The sequence below is a fragment of the Coenobita brevimanus genome, chromosome 6 (genome assembly GCF_032717465.1).
Source record: "Coenobita brevimanus isolate Jiangsu-jjx chromosome 6, ASM3271746v2, whole genome shotgun sequence".
Lineage (NCBI taxonomy): Eukaryota > Metazoa > Arthropoda > Malacostraca > Decapoda > Coenobitidae > Coenobita > Coenobita brevimanus.
In genome coordinates this window covers 62805052-62828515 of record NC_136959.1, presented here as the reverse complement: position 1 = coordinate 62828515, position 23464 = coordinate 62805052, and the positions used below count along the sequence as shown (strand labels likewise).

The following is a 23464-nucleotide window of genomic DNA, read 5'->3' as shown; positions in this document are numbered from 1 at the left end:
ATAATTCATTATATTTTTCCCCTCAGCAATGGCGGCTGGACTGGCGTCGATGGGTCTAGCGGTGGTGGCAGGTAGGTGGGGAAACCTCTTCAGCGTCGCCTACACCGTCTCAACCGCCATCCAGGGGCCCGTAGACGGCCTCTTCCTCACCGGGATATTCGTACCGTGGGCTAATAAGACGGTAGGCGTACAGGAATGTACGTGATAACCATAGCTGTGTTTATAGTGGGATAGTGCTGGAAGAATTTTTTCGTGGTAATCCATAACAGTTTTTTCTCCCTCAGTCGAATGAATTTAGTTTTCAGCACGGAAAATTTGACTCTGGAAGGGATGCTTGTAAATAAAACTCATCTGACGTATCAAAGCACTAATTTCTGGACTGTCAGGTATCACAATCAAAACGGTGCAGAGGCCAAAACTTAGCGTAATAGAATTGCATTAGTTTGGCTCTGAAAGTCGATGAGTATTTGCACCTCGCTGCCGAGAAAAAAGAGAAAAGAATGTCCCCCCCCCCTCCTTTTTTAGACACCTTATTAGAAATGATGAAAATTTTTCAGTGTAGAAAGAGCAGTAGAACTTCCATCAGTTTAAAACTGTGACATAATTGTCATCTGCAGGGGGCTGTGGTGGGCTTGGTGACGTCATTCTTCTTCAGCATGTGGAGGGTGGTGGGGACGCTAATGAGAGGGGGCACCTTTCCCCCGTCCCTCCCACTCTCCACTGACGGCTGCCCGGAGATCCTCACCAGTGCCTCTTCTGTCGCTACCACCACCATCACTCCCACCACCATCACTGACTCACTTGTTTCTCATGAAACTAATCTGATGAAGTAAGTAAACCGATAGGCGCACCACGTTAACTCGTTTCGAGTTGTTTCCGATTGATGGGCTTTTTTACTCGTCGAGATATAGCAATCTTCATCATTCTTTTATTCATGGAATAGTTATTTGTATTTCCAAGTACTGATTATGATAATGCTCACCAACTTTGTCTTATTTCGAGCTCTGTGCGGTATGTTATGAGCTGGGACAACCACCCAACAGTAGCATTGTTACCAAATGCCAACAATGTTCTAAATAATCCGAAAAAAAAAAAATGTAACCAGCTAACTATCCTAACCATCGTTTTCCAGAACCCATGACCACCACACCCTGTATGATGTGTCCTACTGCTACAACGGCTTCATCGGCATCATCATCACTCTGGTGGTCAGCAGTGTTGTCTCCTTCTGCACACGTAAGTACTGTGCATGGAGCAGAGAGAGCTGACCTATCCTTCTGAGATGGTTTTTGACAGACTATTTTCGACGGAGATGTTCCCTGCTAGAGATGATTTTCGAAGGAGAGTATTTTGAGAGCCATGAGGAAAGTAGAAACTGATTTTTAAATCCATATTAATGACTGCAGGCTTTCTTCATCCCGCCGTCAGGTCCACTTCGGCCGGAGGATGTGGATGGACAACTTCTTAACTCCATGTCAGCCAAGCTCTACAGGAGAGCGTGGCAGCTGCTGAAGCGGAAGGGAAAAGCTGAAGGGGAGGTGAATGGATTGAAGATGAAGGCAAATGGTGACTGCTCTAGCCATTCAAAAACAAACAACGATCAGTTTTGCCATTCGAAGACGAGTGATGCTTATTCTTGCCATTCCGTCGCCACCCAGACAGACGAGGATGTGATATGCAACAGTCATTCTTCCGGCTCAAGTTAAGACGTAAGGACTGTATGTTAGGTCTCCCATTCTTACCCACGTAAAGCTAGTTTCAGACTATCTCTCACCGTATAGAACATTACCTTCTATAGTCACTTTATATTTTCATATGCACTCCTAAAATGGTTGTGAAGTAATCTTTAGCATAATACCAAAGACGCTAGGGAATACCATGCTGTGGGAGGATTATACTCATATACTGGATGTGAGTGGGTATAATTCTTCCAGCAGAGCAATTCATGACACTGAAATCAAGACAGTAACAGCATTAACGGGACATACAATGATGAATCAAAATATAACCCATTTCTCTCCTGTGTTACCTCAAGTCAGTCTCTGGCCACATTATTTTTTTGATGACCCTAACATGTTAGCTGAAATATGGTTAAAAATATACAATTGAAAACTACCTAGTTGACTCGTTTTGCCCTGGGACGTTGTTTAAATCATAATCTTACTATCTAGAGATGTTTTATAGACTTAGGGAGAGTTTTGTAACAGATGGGGTTGGATATAGCCTTCATAAACCCCTTGGCCTGTATTCTCGCCAGTTGAGGAAGGTCCCTAACACCTTTTCGCAAGCGGTTTATTTTGTTTATAACATCTTACTGTTCTCTTCTGTGTTACATTAATCCTTCCAATATTACCATACCCTGCATAGATAACGTGCAAAAGGATATTAACCAACCATATCCAAATATAAATCGCAAAGGAAAAAGTGCTAGAGAGCCACCTTAACCTACGAGAATACGGGCCCTTCATTGTTGGGATGCTTCTTAAGCCGAATATAATTTTTTTGGCAGCTGTAAAAATAAAGTGATAAAACTTTCTCGGGCTAAAAATTGTCAATCATTCTGAAGACAGCTTTATGCGTCAGGGTGGCCAAGTTAGCTGTTTTGATACCAGATTAAGAGATGAATTATATATAGCGCCATATCTGATGGTTAGCGTTACGGAATCCACATGTAGGCCAGTTTAGATTTGACTAATATTTTTGCTATAGTTAAGAAAGTTCAGCGTTTTTCCTATTTCCTTTTTTAAGTGACATTCTAGCGCCTGTTAAGAGTAGGTTTAGTGACATTAGTGAAGTTAGGCTACCAAATCGTCTTTACGGGCCCAGTACAGAATATTTATTCGAAAATTATACTCTTTTTACTCTAACTTGGCTTAAAATTATCATTTCAGCTTAAGAATATTAGCCAGTGGAGGAATGTGAGAAGTAGAAAATGTGGATTAATGGCGGACCTCTTGACCTGTATCTCGCCTCAGTGAATTTTTCGCAACGAGTACTTTCAAGCCTTGCTGAGAATAACTACAGGTAAGACTGAACATTGCAGCAGCAGGATGCATGGTGTGGAAGTTATTATGTAGTGCCGGAAGCTCCGATTATGAGCGTTTTGCCAGATAATGACGCTAATTCTGGTTCAAGTGTTGCTGGCCGCTTAATCATCTGCACCCAGCAATCCGAATGCGATAATGAGAACCTGCGTGTGTTAGGCAAAATCAGGGCATCATAAATACGCCATAAACTGAAATCTCAACGTCAAAATATACGAGTAGTTCCTGTTTAACAACCCATTATATTTCTGGTGTCTGCACTTCACACCTGAGTTCCCAGTTTTACAGTGTCGGATGAGATTAAATTCCAGGAAGACTTCAGTGAGAGAGCAGCAGTGATTGAGGGTAAGCTGACGGCCAGAGTGTATCCTGCCTACCTTCTCAGCGAAGGCAGCTCAACCACGCCTAGCTGAGTTTACAGGTCGTATGCTTAACCAGTTCAGTATGGAGTCATTTGTAGTTCTGGCTACTGCCATGTGATTATATTCAGTTTTCGAAGAGCCCTTGGCAGTGAATGGGTTGATGGGAGAGAAATACCTAACTCCTGCAGTATGAACATCTTTCCTTGAGTTCAGTAATATAATCTAGAAATAACATGAACAAAATGCAAATGACGTCCCCTAGTTGACCGGGGTATAATTCTAGTACCGAAGGGGAAGGGACGTCATCAGTTTTTGGCAATACTTTCAGATGACGAACAGAGGATGACAGAGAAAGCACTCACACACACACACACACACACACACACACACACACACACACACACACAATCTATATATATATATATATATATATATATATATATATAAAGAATTCTGAAGTTGAAGGGTTAATGAAGGTAGTTTCTAATCTCCCACTTCAAAAACTTTACCCTTAACTGGAAAGAAAAATATCTTTGGGTGGCAGGAAGAATTATTTAAAAATGCGTCATAATATTTAAGTGGCTCATGGGGAAGCTTGTAAATCACGTGTAAATTACAGAGTATCTGTAAATTATGGATTCAGTAGCTCCATATGTGGAAATGGACACAACCCCTTTACCCCGAGGACGTCTTTCTTTTCTTCTCGCGACCTTCAGGAGATTTTTTTTTTCTTTTAAGTTTAGGGAGAAATTTTACAGGTGGAGGGGTAGGGGTAGAGGGAAAGACAAAGGGATGAACCATTGCTTTGTAGAACAATAGATCAAAGGCCAAGGTCACAATGCCAGGTCATAGTATAACCTAGCTAGGTAAGCTTAATCAGCTTTTATCCGATTCAAATCAAAGTTGGTGTAAGAGTTAAGGGTAACGTAAGAAATAGGGGGTCCGATTTTGAGAACAACCAGTTACAAGCCACGGGCAATTGTCAAGGTCAAATTCCGATCCGTGTGTCTGTATATGAAAAAAAAACGCTAAACCAGTTTTGATCTAATTTGAACCAAAGATGATGAAAGTGTTGAGAATCAGACAAGGGCCTGACCTACCATTTTTTAGAACAATAGGTTAGGGGTCAAGATCACATTGTAAGACCATCTTTTTTTTTTCCCCCCCGATTTGTACTAAACTTTGTGGAAGAGTTCAAGGTAAGGCAAGAATAAAGGAATTCCATTTTGAGAAGAATCAGTTAAACGTCAAGGTCACATGGAAAAGTTAAAGTCACAGAACAAGGTCAAGGCAGTAAGTTTTGATCTGATTTGGACTAATCGTGATGGGATGGTTAAGGGTCAGGCACCAACTACCGGTTACGTAATTCGATCTTGAACGTCATCAACCGATTGGTGGCCTTGTATTGCACTCTCAGACGTTCCGCCATGCTTAGTAGTAGTAGTAGTAGTACTGCTTTACTTTTGGAGTGTCTGAATACCCCAAATCGTCATAACTTTAGAGAATGACTACAATCCCAGTCTTTAATGAGGACTAATTAAAAGACTGATGTGAAATACGATAGTGTTTGTGGTGAAATTAGCCACGTGTGTACCAGGTATAACTCACTGCTCAACCACCCACCACCCAGCCTTGATGAGGATTTTGCAGTGGCTCAGTTGCAAGTCATTACACATCCTTGCGTGGGATGTGAGGAGGACACTAAACATTTGTGGGTGAGTGGGTGAGCATCGAGAGCTGTTTTTCTTTCCAGGCTGGTGTTTTTCTCCGTTGTCATGGTTGGTGAGAAACAGATTCGTCGTCATCGTCATCATCACTGTCATCAGCATCATCGAGGACATCCACAAAACATCATCGACATCGGCATCCTCATAATCATCGTCGTCGTCACCATCACAGTCATCATCATTGTCATCACCATCAGCATCATCACAACATCTTCAAACATCATAGGCATCATTATCATCCTCACCAGCAGCAACATCACCTTTAGTTTTAATGTGTGGAAACTTATGATAAAAGCGTGAGAAACTTCGTAAAACCTCTCTTTCAGCGACTTCTTTTTCATTCCTCGACTTATTCTCTTGCAAGTAAGTGGTGCAAGTCGTGCCAATGCTTAAAACATACATGGATCAGATTTAAGAGGATACCAAGGTGTGAGAAACAAAATAAATCGTCATGGAAAGAGTGCTGCAAAGTCTTTAGTGCAAAAAAAATGTTGGTTAAACTATACACTAAGACCTTAAAGAGTAACATAACAAATAAATCGCTGAGAAAAGGGTGCTACGGAGTCTTTTAAGTCAAGGAGAACACAGGTATAAGATTGCAGGGCTCTGTCCACCTTGACAATATTTAACTGACTCATTATTAAGTTGAAAAGAGACAAGCATTATAAATTTGAAGGCCAGTAGTATTGGTAGTAGATTTAGTGGTGACAATATTATAGTAGATTATAGGGGTAGATATCAATGGCGAAAGTATTTTATTCATTGATGTGGAAGGTTACTGAAAATAATAGCAGAAGGGTGGTATTTTGGCGGTGGGAGAAGATCATGGTGAAAAAGGGACCTGGGTGGTAAAGCGATGGTTGTGTGTCGTTTTCTGGGGAATCTTCTGGAGCTTTCCTTGTCCAGTTAATTATACGCTGTCTAATTTTAAGCATCTTCATATAATCCAACTTTTTTTTCCTTTGACTTCTTAAAATGATTTTCCGCTTCTTGCCACCAGCTTCTCTCTCTCTCTCTCTCTCTCTCTCTCTCTCTCTCTCTCTCTCTCTCTCCCCTAGAGGTTGAGGCGGGTGGAGGGATGCCTTCTTGTCAAGTTCTGTTCATTTAATGTAATTGACTGTGCGCAGGAAAAATAAAAATATTTGACAAGTTCACCTTGAATGCTCTCTCTCTCTCTCTCTCTCTCTCTCTCTCTCTCTCTCTCTCTCCAAGGCTTTATAAAATAACGCACTGAAGATAGAGAACTGCAACAAAATAATTATCAGACGAATATGATATACCCCAACTTGCCGTAACCTCTTCGGTATAGTAAATCCATTTTACACATACACACATACATGCATACATGCATACATATAACTTCCTCTGGCTGAAGGAAAATGTATGTCTCATCTTCTTATAGGTTCGCATTTCTTGTTGACTTTGGAGAGTTCGTAACGAATCTTCCTAAGCGATTCGTCTTTTACATCACACCTTGATAATAACCACTCCTCTTATATAATTTATTATATAAGACACACACACACACACACACACACACACACACACACACACACACACACACACACACACACACATTTTATATATATATATATATATATATATATATATATATATATATGTGTGTGTGTGTGTAATATATATATATATATATATATATATATATATATATATATATATATATATGGTTTGGTGTGCAATGTTGATCCGATTTTAGATAAAGAAATTGGACATGTAACACTATGGCTGCCCTCCAGAGTGGTGGGCAGGGTACACAGAAGCAGCAGCTTATGATTCAGCACCTGAGGCCACGTGTTAGGCACTGACGGCTTTAGCAGTGTACGGACACGTGCCGGGTTCTGCCGGGCACTACACACCTCAACCTGCCTCTGCCTTACCACACACAAGTGACGAGTGCAGGCATCCCAGTTACTCTAGTGCTGCATAAAAAGCGATTTAAAATGTGTTGATAATATGGAATCAGATTATTACTTTTTTTCTTGCACCTCTGAATTCTATGTTGCCTTACCCCCCTCCTCCTTCACCTTGGTCGTCGCTTCTCTGTTGCCACCCATCCCTCCGGCCCGGGGAGGTGGTGGGTGGAGGCGGCACAAAAACACATCTCCACCTTACGCCACACATTTCCTCACCCGGGATAATATTACCTCACATCATCCTCCTACCGCTCCTCCTGGTCCCACGTCAGTACTTTTTGTGGTAAATGTTCTGCTGAAGTAATCGCTGTCTTGGAAGTGGCTTTAGAGATTTCGTAACACTTCTCCCTTAGCGATTTATTTTGTGCATTACACTTCATTACTATCTTCCATGTTATCTATTCAAACTAGGTCAATGTCAAAGGGATATAAATAACATGCTAGAAAGAGCTGAGGGTAATATGCAAAATAAATCACCAAGGAAGAGATGCTGTGAAGCCTCCACTGAGAATCCTGCCCCAGTTCTCATCTAAATTGTTTTGAGTTGATTCTCTCAGTTTGGGTACTTTTTCCCCTCGTCGCTATGCTGTGTGTGTGTGTGTGTGTGTGTGTGGGTGTGGGTGCCACGTGTGCTTTTTGCTGTTCGTCTTGTAGTCACTCCTAATTTATGGGTTGACACTTGGTACCTGTAACCTGCATAGGGAGGTGGAAGAGGTGAGGTGAGGGAAGAGGTAGGTTCTGGGGAGGGAGGAGGGGAGAAGGGGTGAGAGGGTACAGTAGAAGGAGCAGGTGAAGTGAAGGTAGGAGGTGAGAGGAGGTATACGAGGTGAGGGAGAGGTATACGAGGTGAGGGAGAGGTATACGAGGTGAGGGAGAGGTAAAAGGTGGAATGTGAGAAAGGGCAGGTGAAGGGAAGGTAGGAGAGGCCAGATGAAGAAATAGGTAAGGGAGAGGTATGGAGAGGGGGAGATGCTAGTAAGGGGCTAACAGGAGAGGGTGGGGAGGAAGATGTGAGGATGAGCTAGTCAGAAAAGGTGAGGAGAAAGTAGGAGGGTACATAGGAGAAGGTAGGAGGCGTGAGGGAGGGGGGATGTAGATGAGGGGGAGGAAAGAGGTGTGGAAGGAGGCAGGAGGGGGGATACAGGTAAGCGAGGGCAGGAGAGAAGAAGAGATAAAGAACTAGAGCAAAAGGACTCAGTGTTTGTTTAGACCCAAACTCCATTCTTCCTGCTTTGTGACTGGTGTTATCGACAGTAGTATATTGCCTTGCTAAGTGACAGGCGACCTCTCAGGTGAACAGAATCGCCTGGACTTGGAATCATGTACCAAAGTGCTCACAACGGGGAGAGGATAAATCGAGGTAGTTTTTTGCTATTTGATTGCTAGAGTATTATTTCAGATGAACAAAACTGTCTGCAGCTGTTGTTGATGATAATGGTGATGTGATGGAGATGTGATGTGATGGTGATGTGATTGTGATGATTATGAGGAAGAGGATGATAATAATAGTAATGATCTGTCCCTTGTTGGCATGTGCGTATTTCTCTAACTGCAACATGTGCATGGTATTAGAGAAAGGATGGCTCACAAAATTCACTACGTTTGCCCATTCATTTTATCACAGCAGCAGACTGTATATACCAATGTTCATATCTACTGGTAAACAACAGATTCATTTAAGTCACCATCCCTCTTACCAAAGTGGATGTAAGAAAGAACCTCCTCAAAATAGCAAGGAGACACATTAACACTGAAGAGCCAAATAACGGAACAACATCAAGCTTCTGAAAATCTAGGTAATGGCGATGGCTACTGAACTATAATCATTATCTGGTACAGATCTCAAGCTATACAGTTAGATTAGTACACATAATTCGATGACAACTTTAGGCTGTAGACCTTTTTCTGCGTGGCGCCTGAATAAAGCATATATCCATGCTTGGTAAAGTCGATGTCTGAAAACAAGGGGGGATGAATATACGGACGACTGAGAAATCCACATATCGAGGCTAATTAGTCTGGAAGGCCTTTAAAACAATGGATATTTCAACCGGCCACTTCAGCAGGACCTCGGATGATGTATTTTTTTTTTTCCTTTTCTGAATCGTGTTAGTCCCATATTAAGTAAAGGAAACAGGATTTTGATGATGGTCATGATAATGATAAAAATGACTACCAACCTTTTCAGTCTGGTAACGTAGTTTTCATTCTACTCCTGCTATCAGCGGACGATTTTATTCCGCACACTGGATATCTCTTATTGCGAAGGGGGTTAATAAAATCCTTATCTAACCCCACCTGCCCCAAAAAATCTCTCTTGGTGTGAATGTAGCAAGTTTAGTAGTGGCAAGAATAAGGCCATCACCGAAGAGAAGACGTCAACAACTTTCTGCCATCTATTTCTGTAAACCTTTTCTGTAATATATTATCCCCACCACCACATTATTCTGTCCAGCACTAGAGGGATTTTTTGAACAGAGGAAGTTAGATACAGCCTTCATTAACTCCACTACTACTAGAAATCTGTCCTGAACTGAAGAAAATCGTATGGTGGGAGTGGGAATATAATTGATATTAGGTCATCGGACTGAAGGATTGAATTCATCCTAACCCCCTCATTCCCAGGCCCGTATTCTCGTCGGTTAAGGAAGCTCCCTGATAACTTTTCCTGAGCAACTTATTTTGCTTATTACACCTTATTGTCCTTCTCTGTGTTGCATAAATCATTCTCAATATCGCCATATTCTGCACAGATAACGTACAAAACTCATTTAACCGGTCGTATCCAAAAATAAATCGCTAAGTAAGAGGTGCTAGGGAGCCTCCTTAAGCGATGGGAATACGGACCCTGGACACTCCAAAGAACCAGTTACTTTGTCCTTGATTTTATAGATGTAATCAAATGACGAGTATATAGTAAAAAGGAAAACAAAAACTAAGATGATACAGTACGGGGCATGAAATCTGTGGGATGGATGGATTGAGAGAGAGAGAGAGAGAGACCTTCACATGGCCTCAACCTTTATCCACTTCTTTCTCTTCCTTCTGGCCGTCATATTTTTTTCCGTGTGTGGAGACTGGAACACTCTGGGATAACATTCTGTGTGTGTGTGTGTGTGTGTGTGTGTGTGTGTGTGTGTGTGTGTGTGTGTGTATAATTCACCGGGTCGGTCAGGATCACTTGATGGTCGTGATCGTCAGCATTTTACCCTCCCGGAAGGGAGCTGAGAGCTCATATAGTCCGATCTAAGGGCAAGACTGTGACCTTCACACACCCACACACCCATCCCCTTGCTCCAGGGGGACAGTAACCACCCACTTCGTCAGTGAAACTTTTCGCAACCTGAGCGAGGCGCGAACTCCAGTCTACCAGATGGCAAGCGAGAACGTTACCACTGCACCAGCGAGCGGTGTGTGTGTGTGTGTGTGTGTGTATGAAAGTGTGTTTGTTTTTTCATATGTGTATGATGGGTGTGTGGGGCCTTGTTCCCTTGTTCGTGTTGTTTTTTTCTGTATGCTTTCCATGTGTTTCTATGTGCATTTATTCCTGTATATATACACATTCATGAGTAAGCGATATTACAAATGCATTTCTGAGGGAGGGAGAGAGAGAGAGAGAGAGAGGGGGGGGAGGGATTAAAGTTAAAGGGCAACCGGTTTTTCCCCACCTTTTATTCCCCTGGAAGGAAGATTTTGGACTGTCCCCTACTTATTCCCCCCAATTCTCCTCCCTCCCCCCACTCTCTTCCCCTTCCCCATCCTTCCACTCACCCGCCTCCTCCCCTAATCCCTGTTCTTGACTCTGCCTTCCGTTCTTGCCGTCCCCGAAAGAACAAGGTTTAGACAGGCAAGGGGAAACAGGCGAACGGTATTAGATATAGATGATCGAAGGAAGAGATGGACACAGAGCCAGAATAACAAAAGTAGAACTGGACATCGATAAGCTAAAAACAGAGACAAAGATGGAGGGGGGTAGAGAGGCAGAGAAACAAACGGAGAAACAGAAACAGGCAGAAAAACAGACAGGGAAGAAGACGGGGCTGAACAGAAAGAAAATAGGGGGGAGGCTGAATATAGAGAACCAAAATTACCGAAACCGCCGAGCACAGGCAAATAAAACAGACCCGGTACTTAGACGACATGAGAGTTCGAGTTGGACAGCTGATAAAGTTGGACACATACTGGCAGCAAATAGGCAGATCTGGACACAAAAGAACACACGCAGAGAGAGAGAGAGGGAGAGAGAGACTATGGTCCTTTAACTTGGCCACACTATTTTTTTCTTTTTTAGCTAATTTCACGCAACTCAGTAGAAGGATGTCAGTATTATGGCTTTACATCCTCTTCACTGCACTTCGTCGTGACTAGCATTATATTCTAGTGCTAATCTCTTGCTACACCTTAGTATTCAAGATGGAGATATGGTACTTTTGGGCCAAGTTTGAGTGAAAAGGGTATAGTTACATTCCTGACTGAGTACGAGGCGTTCTTATAAGAAAGATATGCTTGTTAACACTTTCAGCCCGAAGAGTTTTTGTTATTATTTATCATTATTATTTTTTTCCCCGCCAATTTAGTATTTTTCCTGTTTTCTTTGTCTTTTTCTGCATCTGTTCATATGTTCCTTCTGGCTCGACAGTCCTGACTTAGGGACCTTGTTTTTGTACACTGGTTCCTATAGACTATGTAGGTCAAGTCTGAATATAATGGTCATCTTGGGTCTGGGCAGTATTCTGGGCTACTTTGTGCACCTTAGGAAAAACCTTGTACTGAAGGGGTTAACATCACTTTCGTCTTCTTATATTAAGCGTGTGGTCTAAGAAACTAACCAAATCTCAAGAAATGATTAGACTGACAAAATTATATGGCTCATGTCCACTATAAAGCACGCAGGTAATATTTTTAAATCAAAGATACTGTACGTAGGCCTTGCAATTTATTTATTAGTTAGGCGTGCAACCAACCATACTGCGGAGGTGCCCCGGGTCAGGAGTGAGAGAAAGGTGAAAGTATGAGCTTTGCGTCATCCTTGCTGCGGGTATTTTTTTTTTTTTTTTTTTTTTTTTTTTTTTTAGCGCAAATCCTGACGCGACCCGGGCCACACTCTGTGGTACCGAAGGTCACCAGGATCTTGCTCGAGGGCGAGATTTTTAACTGCAGTATTTTTTTTTTTCTTTTGCGACTGACAGGGGGTTCACCTCCTATCATCTGGGAAACCACCACTTCCTCGTGAATCCTGGGAACGATCTGTGATATAATGAACATTTAAATGGACGCAGTGACACTAAATAGTCAAATGAACGATGTCACTGCAGACATACTCAAAATGCACAATGAGCAAATTCTTCATTCAGAACAAAGCATCTAACTGTCCAAATCACAGCTGTCATAATACTAATAATTTCAAGCAATATAATTCAGTAATGAAATGGGAACCGTATACTGAAGGAAAATACAGAAGCATAATAATTACATCACCGATGCTGTGGATGATAATATTTCCTTAATTGACAGTACCTCACAATCTCACTCTAGTCTCTGTCAACAAACTTAGACTCTAGTGACGTCCTCTTTTATTTATTCTTGCTGTCTCCTCACTGTTGTATATCAGCTTTAGGGGAGACTTCTCGAACTGGAGGGGTTACATGTAACCTTAATCTCTTCATTACGAGTGGCCTTCCTAAAGCTAAACAAAATCGTAAGGTAACAGCAAGAATAAACTAAAGAAAAATTGCAATAAAGGGTATGCTCAGTCACCCATTCTTACCCATCTTTCATTCCCCCCTCCAAGACATCCTCCCCTCCTTTAAAGTACACACACACAAACACACACACACACACACACACACACACACACACACACGTGGCCGCAGTCTCCAGGCAGAACTGCTTGACTGCTTCACAAAAACTTCACCCATCGCTGCCAATAAGTATAATCATTTGTGCAAAACCGTTCTGAATATTCTATGGTGTAAGAAACATGGACCGTTCATTGGCAATTTATGTAGTGGACAAAGACTCATCCTTATCTTCTTCACCAACCTGAGACAATTCATTGTTTGATAAAGGCCTTTCATATCTTTCCCCACTCATACCTAATGCCTGTTAGCCTGTTCTATGTAAGCCTAGCAAAACTATGCTCTTCATCTCTCAATCTTCTTTTTCTGTTTGTTTCTTTCTCGCACTCGATCTTTGGGTTCCCACTCTGGACGTAGTGTTCTAAGTCCAATTTCAAATTATTCTTGGAGTACAGTAGGCCTACTGTATTTTCACCAAGCAGGGAAGTAGCTTAATCCAACGCATAATGAGTGAGTGTGGTTTCAGGGTGTCAGAATTTTGTAGATTTTAGTGCCCTGACACTACTGGGTACTTGCGTTGTATTTACTGATGTTAGAGGGTTTTTTTTTTTTTACAACACACACACACACACACACACACACACACACACATTCATGGTCGAAAAAATTCCATAATTCCATCTCAGCTAACGCCACACGATTAGATCTAGTGTAGGATGCTCCATAGGCTGAAACAGTTAATAGCAATCATTATTCTTTTTTTTCATATGCTTGTGGGAGACTCTGTGTTCAGTCTTCCACTCGCTTCTACCACGCTTGGCAGAACCTCCATCCACAGCGACCAAGACTTGTCCATGCAAGTGTATAACCAATGGATGATAAATAAACGCAGACTCAGTGCACAAGGGTTTGCTTTTCGTAATATGGTAACATTTTGTCCGCTGACGTTGCTAAGTACTTAGGGACAAACTCAGATGATAATGATAGTAATGATGATGGTGATGATGATCATGATCGTACTGAGGAATGTAGGTGAAGATAAGAAATGTAGAAGTTGGCTAGAGAACGAAATGAGCCTTTGAGATGAACTTTTAATTACTTAAAAGAAAAATGGATTGATGCAGGCTGTTTTGATGAATGAAACAAGTGATGTTAACAATGTGAAGTAAATACCGAGAAATTAAGATAGACTTTTTTTCTTTTCAGCAGAGAAGTGGAACAACTCATGCAGTGGATTAATGTGCTGGCTCTTCAATCCTTCGAGGCTTTTGAAGCATTACGTGACAGAGGAACTTCGGAGACTCCTGACCGATGCCCTTATAGTGATGGTGTTTCTGAAGGTAAATGTTATTGACTGGCAGCAGCAAGGGGAAAAAATGTGAAAATGCTCTCTTGTTAATCATAAAGTCTTAAAACGGTTGCGAACACTGACTGGGGGTAACAAGAAGAAAAAAAAAAGTGAAAAGATGTTATGGAAATGAAGACTTTAAGAACGTGAAGCATCAGTATGTTTCAAAACAGTGGTAAATTTCCCCAAAGGCCCTGGTTAATTTCGTGAAATTTTAATATAAACAATATACTGTAGTCCGAGAAAATCAAGCAAAAAAGATGTCCAGATGATGGTATTTAGTAGGCAAAAATTCAGTACATTAAAATAGTGGCCAATTTGCCGTAGAGAATATAAATGAAGGTTACAAGAACGTGAATATTTAGTGTGTGTCAGTATGGCAGCGAGTGTGATGAGCCACATAACCACCACCCTCGCCAAAGTGACGGTGGAGCCCCTCATACTGCTGGACGGGGCGTGCAAGGAGGCCATGCTGATCTTCATGGAGAACGTCCAGATGAATAAAATATGCACTGTCAAGCTGGGGTATCCGACAGAGGTATGTGGTGTTATATGTGTCTTTTCCGCTGATTCTCTTTTGATATGTTTTCGTCTTAGTCTTTTCCGCTTTGTTGTGTTTTAGTATGTGTCTTTTCCACCGATTGTATTTTGTTGTGTTTTCGTAAGTGTCTTTTCCGCTGTTACTCCTCTGTTGTGTTTTCGTGTGTGTCTTTTCCGCTGATTTTGTTTTGTTGTTTTCGTACGTGTCTTCCGCTGATACTGTTTTGTTTTGTTCTCGTACGTGTCGGATTCTGTTTTGCTGTGTTTTCGTACGTGTCTTTTCCGCTGATTCTGTTTTATTATGGGTCATTGTTGAGGTTTGATACCGTATTAAGTTTTAGTTGTGGCTTTCTTTTGTATATTGAACCCCCCCCCTCAAAAAAAAAAAAAAAAAAGGAACGAAAAAGAAAAAGAAACATGATCGTGCTTCATATTTTATTTTTTCGCATTTAAAATGGCAGATTTCATAAGGATTTAAGGCACAGGAAAACTCTAACCTAACAGGAGAAAAAGTTCGTATGCGAAAAACACGTATGAAAACCAAGAGTACGTTAAAAGGAAAGGTGTGGCTGCTTTTCTAACCAACATGTAATTTCCCCGACAGGTGTGCAGTAACCTGTCCGAGTACCCAGAACTAAACATCAGCGTTCAAAGAGTGTATGCCCTCTTCGCCTTCTACAACAGCATCGTCCTATCCGTGCTGCCACCCATCTACGTCCTCTTCATGGGCGCCTGGAGCGACAAGTACGGCAGAAAGGTGAATCCTGTTCATACTCGTAATGGTATAAGAGGATAAGTGTGACCTTTAGTCAAGCGTTTGACTGCTGTGAGTCTCTGTGAACAAAGCGAAACCGTCCGTATTTTATTCTCTCTCTCTCTCTCTCTCTCTCGCTCTCTCTCTCTCTCTCATTATTCAAGAGAGTTTTTTGGTGTTCCTCTTGAGCTAAGTAAATTATTTGACGTTAACCAAAGTAACAAGTAAAGTAGGCAGTTCGCAGCTGAAAGGTTAATCTTGTGTGATGTCCTGTATCACAGAACCGTAATTATTCAGATGTATGATCCCCGTGTTAATGGAAGTAAAAGTTAAGGTTCATCGTCTTTTGTGCTTCAGTTTATTTGTTTTCTGGATCATATCTCACCTCATTCTTCGGTGGGAGAAAGAGGTCAAGCTAATGATGATGAAGGCGATGATTATGATGACGACGAAGATGAATAATTATATCCACATGCTGTAGCTGACACCCATCATATATTACAGGTTCCATTGCTTGTGTCGCTGACAGCGCACACGGTTCACGCTGGCGGATACCTGCTGGTGAACTGGCAGGCCAGCTGGCCGGTGGAGGTGCTGCTGCTGGTGACCCTGGTGGAAGCACTTGGAGGTGCCAGTGTCGGGATGATAACCACTGCCACTAGTTACATCAGCGACATCACCGACGAGAATCAACGCACGCCTCGCGTCAACATCGTTGCCTCCCTGTGGTACCTGGGTGGCCCTGTGGGAACTCTGCTAACTGCAGTCATCATCAAATACAGCGGCTATCACCTCGCTCTAGGTCTCATTACCCTTGCAGATTTAGTATCCATCATGTATGTCGCTTTCTATATCAAGGAGACACACGGTCCCTTCGCCAAAAAACCGCTGGCGACTCAAGACCCCCACCCTCAGGAGTACAGTACAAAGGACCTCACGGTGGCGAAAATGCTGGCGGATTACTTCAACTGGCACCGTTTGGCCGAGTCCTTCCAGACGGTTTTTAAGAAGCGTGAGGGTAACACTCGCTTCATCATCATTACTGTTTTACTCGCCAACACTATTCGTCGTGGGGCAAGAGGTGCAGTGGTCCTTCCTTGTCTTCCTCATAAATGTCCCCTTACTGTTTCAAACGTGCTCATACTGCTTCAAATGTGCCCATACTGTTTCAAATGTGCCCTTACTATCTCAAACTATGCCTTTATTGTTTCAAAAATGCTCTTCCTGTTTGTTACTTCGTGCTGCTAAATATACCCCAGTAGTGCTAATGCAAGGATATCTGTCTAGGTTTCTATATGTACATGTTCCTGCGTCGCGTGCTGAGCTGGGACGCCACCGACTACGGCTACTGGATCACCTACCGTCATCTGCTGGTAGCTGCTGGTGAGCTGATCACCCTCAAGCTCATAACTGGGCTTTTATTATATTACATAGTCCTTTCCTGAAGTTTACTGTTCCGTGACACTACATTATGGGCAGTTTCGAAGAAAAGAATAGATAGGACGAAGATATTATAAGATGGTTCCTTTAATAACCTGAGATCTGAGTACGGATGGAGGTCGTTAACTGTTAGCAATGATAAGTAAAATTACGACTGAAAAAATTTTCACTATTTTAAGGATACATTTAAACGTGGAAAACTACATTTACCTCTTACCTAATAACAGTTGCCACAGGGCCTTATCAACTGAAGCGTCAACAAGCGCAACCCTTTACTGCTGTCATCCATTTAAAAGGCAGCGGCAACACAAAAAAATCCAAGATTTGGTTGCCAGAGAAACCGCTCGCTTTGACACTGCCTTAATCACTCTGACAGCTGAGTTTCTGCAAAAAAAAAAAAAAAAAAAAAGTCTGACGTTAACAGGAAAATACTGAAAATTTGGTATTTATCAGCCAAGGGGTTAAGATGAAGATATTTTGCGACCTTAATACGGAAATTCAAACTTATTCATATTTTTCATTATCCTCTCCTCTGATGTTCTTGGGTAACTGTCTAAAGCTTTGATTAATCTTCATCTTGATTCAGAGTTGAAAGATAAGCCCCTTCATTAAATGTTTTTTTTTTTTCCTCGATTTCGGGCTATCGCAAAACGACTTTGATCAGCTTAAGAGAAACGTCTTATAGTGAAGTGGTCAAAACTTCTTACTCTTTCGCTGTCAAACCTTCCTACTTCTTCTCTTATATCCAATACACCTGAACTACAAAATACTTTACCATTACCACACATGCATTATTCGAGCCAAAACTTCCCATTGTCCTTTAGACCAGTGACTTCCCACTTTGATCGGCACTTAAGACCAGGGTTAGCCAAGATAATGTGACCGACAAGGAAAACACACAAACATTCTGCCACATACACTCAGTCATTTGTGTGTGTGTGTGTGTGTGTGTGTGTGTGTGTGTGTGTGTGTGTGTGTGTGTGTGTGCGCGTGCGTGCGTGCGTGCGTGCGTGCGTGCGTGCGTGCGTGCGTGCGTGCGTGCGTGCGTGTGCGTGTGCGTGTGCGTGTGCGTGTGCGTGTGTGTGTGTGTGTGTGTGTGTGTGTGTGTGTGTGTGTGTGTGTGTGGACTAACCTTGTATACTCACACGCAGGCTCTCTGGTGCTGGTGCCGCTGCTGACCAAGAAGGTGAAAATGACTGACACAGCACTGGTGATGGTCGGGTCCCTCTCCATTGTGGGGGAGTACATCAGCTACGGCATGGTGGAGGGCGCTACCTGGTATCTGGTGTGGCTAGGACCTGTCATCGGGCTCATCTCGAACGCCTCCATCATCGCTCTTCGCTCCATGCCCACCAAACTCGTCGACAGCCAAGAGAAAGGTTACTGTCAAGGAGCGATATTCTGTTAGTGTTGGAGACAGCACTTTTTCCCCCCTTCAGGTTATTGTTGAAAGTCAGTTTGTGGCACTTCATCCTAGTCTTCTTCTTTGCTAACCTTGTCTTATTCTAGTAGTTTAGTCACACTCTCGTAGGAGCTGTCTGTCATGGATCAAGTGGCTTACTGCAATTATCCTCTCCTCTGATGATCTTGGGTAATTGTCTAAAGCTATATTTTCATTAATCGCACTGTATATGAGGCTCAGCATCTCTTCCCAAGGTGGAGTGCGGGAGGAGGGCAACCTCAGTCTGCACGCCACCGCGTTCGCATTCATGTACTGTAAGCTAGGGGCCGCAATAACAAATCCATATCTCGTTGCATTACACTCACTTTACTGCATTAAGTTCATTTAAGGGTTGATGCATGCACATTTATTTCCCTGCACCCACCAGGTCGAATCAGTGGTGTGTTGGCTGCCTTGGCCGGTCTGATGCCCATGGTAGGATACGCCACCTATGCCCCCATCTACTACAACACCGTAGACATCTTCCCTGGGGCGCAGTTTTTTGTTGGCGCCTCCCTCAATCTCCTCATCGCCACCACCTTCACGTGAGCATCAACACATTCCAGTATCAACGTATGTTTCTCATGGGTATAACATAGAAGTGAAATAAGTCACAGTGTCGTCTGAGATTTTCTACCGCACCCTTTAACCTCTACAGCCGACATGACATTTTTTATTATTTTATTCTTGCTACCAAGCAGACGATTTGATGCACTTTAGAGAAGTTTTATAATGTAGTGAGTAACGAAGGTTACATCAAACATTTCCAGTTCTAAAAGTTTATTCTTTGGCGAATTAAATCGTCTGGAGGAAACAGGAAATATGAAAAGAAAATCGGTCTAATGTGATTTTTAATTCTAGGACGATCAAGCTCATGCACGAGATGCCCTTGGCCAGCAATTCAAATTCGATGGAGCTTTTGACCAAGCCATCTGAACACATCAGTGACAAGTTCAGCAAAGGCACTGAGGCCACACTTAAGTCCATCGCCTGTACTCTCAGTGACTCAGGAGAAATCCAAGTAAATTCGCATTCCCAGACGCAAAAAATTATCGACGGCAAACAATCTCTCTTCGACGATGCTACCAAGACCCAGCCCTCTGGAACAGTTCCTCACATCGGTGCAAGTAGTAACAGCTTCAGAGTTGCAGAATCAGAAACTCCTGCAGTGGAAAACAACATCAATGACAATGAAAGTGCCGTGAAGGAGAATGGGCAACAGAAAACTGGAAAATCTTCACAAACGGGTTGCCGTACGGAGGTGCCAGGTTCCCATGAAGATCAGCTGAGAGATGTCAAGATGGCAATTGTACAGACGACAGGATGTCGTGGGAATCCTATGAATGACACCGAAATGACATCCTCTGAGACGGTACCATACGCCTTCAAGCGGAAACGGATAAAAGCCCCAGTGAACAATAATAAAAGTATCTGTGCTCGCGACATCCACTGAGGTATCATAACGCTGGCTAAATATCGAAATAATATTCGTCATTAGAGACAGACAGACAGACAGACACAAACACAGACAGACTTGGGGCGAAATGTACACACCAAATCGGTAAGGAATAAGTTCTACGAAGCCTCACATCAAAAGTACAACACCACACTCAGTTTTTTTTTTTTTTTTTTTTTACCGATAGCTTTAGTTGGGCCTCGGTGGAGGCTCGTGTGAAAATTCATAAAAGATTCAATAAAACAGATGACTGTATAATTTGTCATTTTCTGCAGCGATGATGATGAGTTTGGTTCTTTCCCCTAAACGTCCTTAGTAACAAATAAATAGATAGATAAATAAATAAATAAATAAATACACCTGACACAGTAAAAGGGGAAAATAGATTCTTAAGTTTCTGACATGATTATTGAAAAACATAAAATAAAATACTTGTACACAGAAACCACCATTTTCCCAGTACCGTCTGAAGAAAATTTACAACAGATGAAATACAGTGAAAACCCTATCTCTTCTAGTACGTGTTTCAGAAGGCTCAACTTTTTTCATAATGTATTGATCAAAATTTGCACACGATTTGATTTGGCTGTACTGTAGGATATATATATATATATATATATATATATATATATATATATATATATATATATATATATATATATATATATATATATATATATATATATATATATTTTTTTTTTCTGGACGGGTTGAATGAAGTCTCCATAAACCCCTTTAATACAAAATGTTTCAATTAGGCTGAAGAAATCGTCTGGATGTAGTACGAGTATTAAAAGATGATCGTCGGATTGAATGGATTTTTGTGGGTTGATTTTTCCCTATATCTCTTAAGAGTTATATTTATCTTTATTTATTTTTCCTTTCGTTTTCCTCTTGTTGACACTGTAAATTGCACAAACAACGCACAGGAAAATATTACCGTAAAGGATAAAAAAAAGATAATGAGCTGTTAGGAAGAGGGTGTCAGGGAGCTTCCTACGACTACAAGAACACAGGTCAAAAGGGACAGCTGCATCTACTGTGGTTCCGGGATGTAGCAGGACACACAGGAAAAAAAAGAAAAAAGAAAATACATGGATCCCTTACGGTATTTACAAACGGTCCTAACTACTTCACAGGCTAAACGAGGCATATTCATAAAAGGTCCTATCTAAACTGCAGAATAATTGGTCAGTATTCATAAAACGTCCTAAGTAATCACCATCACAAATTAATATCCATAACATCTATCAATTATCACAGATTGATTTACAGTAGTTTTAGTGCTTTTTCACATTAATATTCACTCTGGTTTGACTGTGAAGCGTTTGGTAGTCGTAAACCTGAAGGAAAATGTATATACAATCACCTATACCCAGCTGAGGTTTAGGAGAATTAATACATAGGATATTTTTTACTAACGTCAAACTCCTAAGGTATCCAGTACTCCTTCAAGGGCATCTGAACCTTATCAACAGAGGACGTATATTTTTGGTATATTTATGACTTGTTTTGGGACCTGTCGATGGCATTCTTCAGCTTAGGAAAGATGTACTGATAGGATTATTGAAGGCTAGTATTATCTAACCCCTCCATTTTGAAAAAATCCCTCTAAATCTGAATAATATTGCCTGAGGGTGGTAAGAGCAAATAATACAACAACGAAAAATACAGTATAAAATATATAATGAAAAACATACAAACATAATACAAAGCACACACGCACATAATATAAAAAGCACACGCACATAATATTAAACAAACACGCACATGATATTAAACACACACGCACTTAATAGTAAGCACACGCACATGGTGTGAAATACACACACAGTATGAGACATATACATTATAAAACATGCACACAGTATAAAGCACACACACACACACACACACACACACACACACACACACACACACACACACACACACACGTCATTGGAGTGAAGAGGTGGCAACTGGAGCAGCTTCCCCAAATCTCGAAGGTCAAGCAAAGTCACGTGTCTGTATAGGAGAGAACCTGCCGGTTGAGTTTTTGTGGAGTGTCACCTAATTTTGATGCCAGTATTCTTTCCACTTCCTTCTGCCTTTAAGTGACTTTACACTCCCTCTTCTGTCTTTCTTTTATTCACTCTTTCCTCTTCCTTCTGCCAGTGGGTGACTCTACACTGAGTGACAAGCCAAATGGTGTCCTGTACACCAGGAAATCACTTACCACTCTGGGTGGTAACCAAATAGCCTGGTGGTTTAGTGGGTAATTAAGGTGCTCCAATCGGATTGAGCCTGTGCAGGTTTATATCCATGGGGTGGTTGGGGTTTATTGCTCACGTAATGCCACTCAAGGATGAGTGAGGCTGGTCACTCTCATCTTAAATGTCAAGACCAACTTGCCTAGCCCCGGGTTCCTACGCTCCTCATGGGGCAGCATAGGATTGGATGATGGATGGATGGATGGATAGAAACTTCCTATTGTTGAAGCCTTAGGAAGACATGCAAAACAACATGGGTATAGTAGTAGTGGTAGTGGTAGTAGTAATAGTAGTAGTAGTAGTAGTAGTAGTAGAAGTAGTAGTAGTAGTAGTAGTAGTAGTAGTAGTAGTAGTAGTAGTAGTAGTAGTAGTAGTAGCAGTAGTAGTAGTAGTAGCTGGTGTAACCCCAGGTTCATCTGAAACGTGAACCTGGCGGACCGCAAAGCAACATGGAAAGAACAACAGCAGCAGCAGTAGTACAAATTGTTGTTGTTGTTGTTGTTATTTCATCTGAAACCTGAACCCGGTAGATTGCAGGCTCAAGTTTCCATTTCCGACTTGTCACCTTCCTCCTCTCGGGCGATAGGAAGGGAGTTAAAGGATATTTCCATAGCCAAGTATCTCCACCATCCAGTTGTATCGGTGCCATCAAATGAACGCATCCGTCTTCAGCATCACATAGACACAAAGCAACACATACTGCGAAAATCCATTGCATTGTTCAGCAAAAATTATTTCTTCACGGTCATTCAGTGCATAGATTTTCATGATAAGATATTTTATATTCCTTAATAAACTCCTCAGCTTAAATTCTTGAATGCAGGAAGTACACTTACTAGTTACAAGTTCAAAAAGAAAATTATGGAGAATTGGGCTGCAGTGGATTTTCTTTTTTTTTCTTTTTTCTTTTTTTGTGGGTGGGGGATGTCCTTGTACATTTCTTGTCTCGTAACCTTGAACTTGCAGCGGGCCACATGAAGATTCTATGAGACCAAGCCCAAAAACCTGGACGAGCCCTTGTCACGGTCGTGGTGAGGGTCTGCATAGCCTTGCTGGGTCGTTGGACTCGAACGCCCTTGATCTTCTAGTACGATCCACAGAACTCCCTTCTCGGTCATTATATGCTAATGCTGGCAACAACAGAGGGCAGGCCAGCAACCCAGATCAGTTGGGCACACGTTGCCTCTCCTTCAGTATGGAACTGAATTTTCTTGTCGTGACTGAAACACCATTTGGTGGTGATTGAGTCGCCTCTTTACCGGCAAACTGCATTTACTTGTTGTGACTGAGTAGCATATAGGATGTAAGTGTCATGAGCCACATTGCCTCCTCCTTCATCACACTGACGGTGGAGCCTGTCATGCTGGTGGA

The 23464-nt window shown here is 41.9% G+C and overlaps 2 protein-coding genes across 2 annotated transcripts in view; both read left to right on the top strand.

Moving 5' to 3' along the window:
• Positions 1-14247, top strand: part of LOC145401511 (sodium-coupled monocarboxylate transporter 1-like) — a 28391-nt gene extending 14144 nt beyond the window's left edge. Inside the window, exons 10-15 of the mRNA XM_080273771.1 lie at positions 27-181; positions 618-829; positions 1133-1236; positions 1429-1566; positions 3333-3389; positions 14072-14247. Of these exons, the coding sequence (XP_080129897.1) occupies positions 27-181; positions 618-829; positions 1133-1236; positions 1429-1566; positions 3333-3389; positions 14072-14247 (842 nt within the window). The remainder of the gene's footprint in view (positions 1-26; positions 182-617; positions 830-1132; positions 1237-1428; positions 1567-3332; positions 3390-14071) is intronic.
• Positions 14248-14589: 342 nt separating this feature from the next.
• On the top strand, positions 14590-19841 carry LOC145401495 (proton-coupled folate transporter-like). The gene is made up of 7 exons (XM_080273770.1): positions 14590-14751; positions 15358-15510; positions 16012-16588; positions 16795-16890; positions 18099-18326; positions 18777-18933; positions 19250-19841. Exons 1-7 carry the CDS (start codon positions 14590-14592, stop codon positions 19839-19841), a joined length of 1965 nt encoding a protein of 654 aa, XP_080129896.1.
• Positions 19842-23464: the final 3623 nt, after the last annotated feature.

Bases quoted from the DNA above. Each gene is read 5' to 3' on its own strand.
- LOC145401495 (XM_080273770.1), top strand. From the start codon at position 14,590: ATGGCAGCGAGTGTGATGAGCCACATAACCACCACCCTCGCCAAAGTG. The intron at 15,511-16,011 runs GTGAATCCTGTT...CATATATTACAG, and splicing joins GCGACAAGTACGGCAGAAAG to GTTCCATTGCTTGTGTCGCT. The intron at 16,589-16,794 runs GTGCAGTGGTCC...ATATCTGTCTAG, and splicing joins TATTCGTCGTGGGGCAAGAG to GTTTCTATATGTACATGTTC.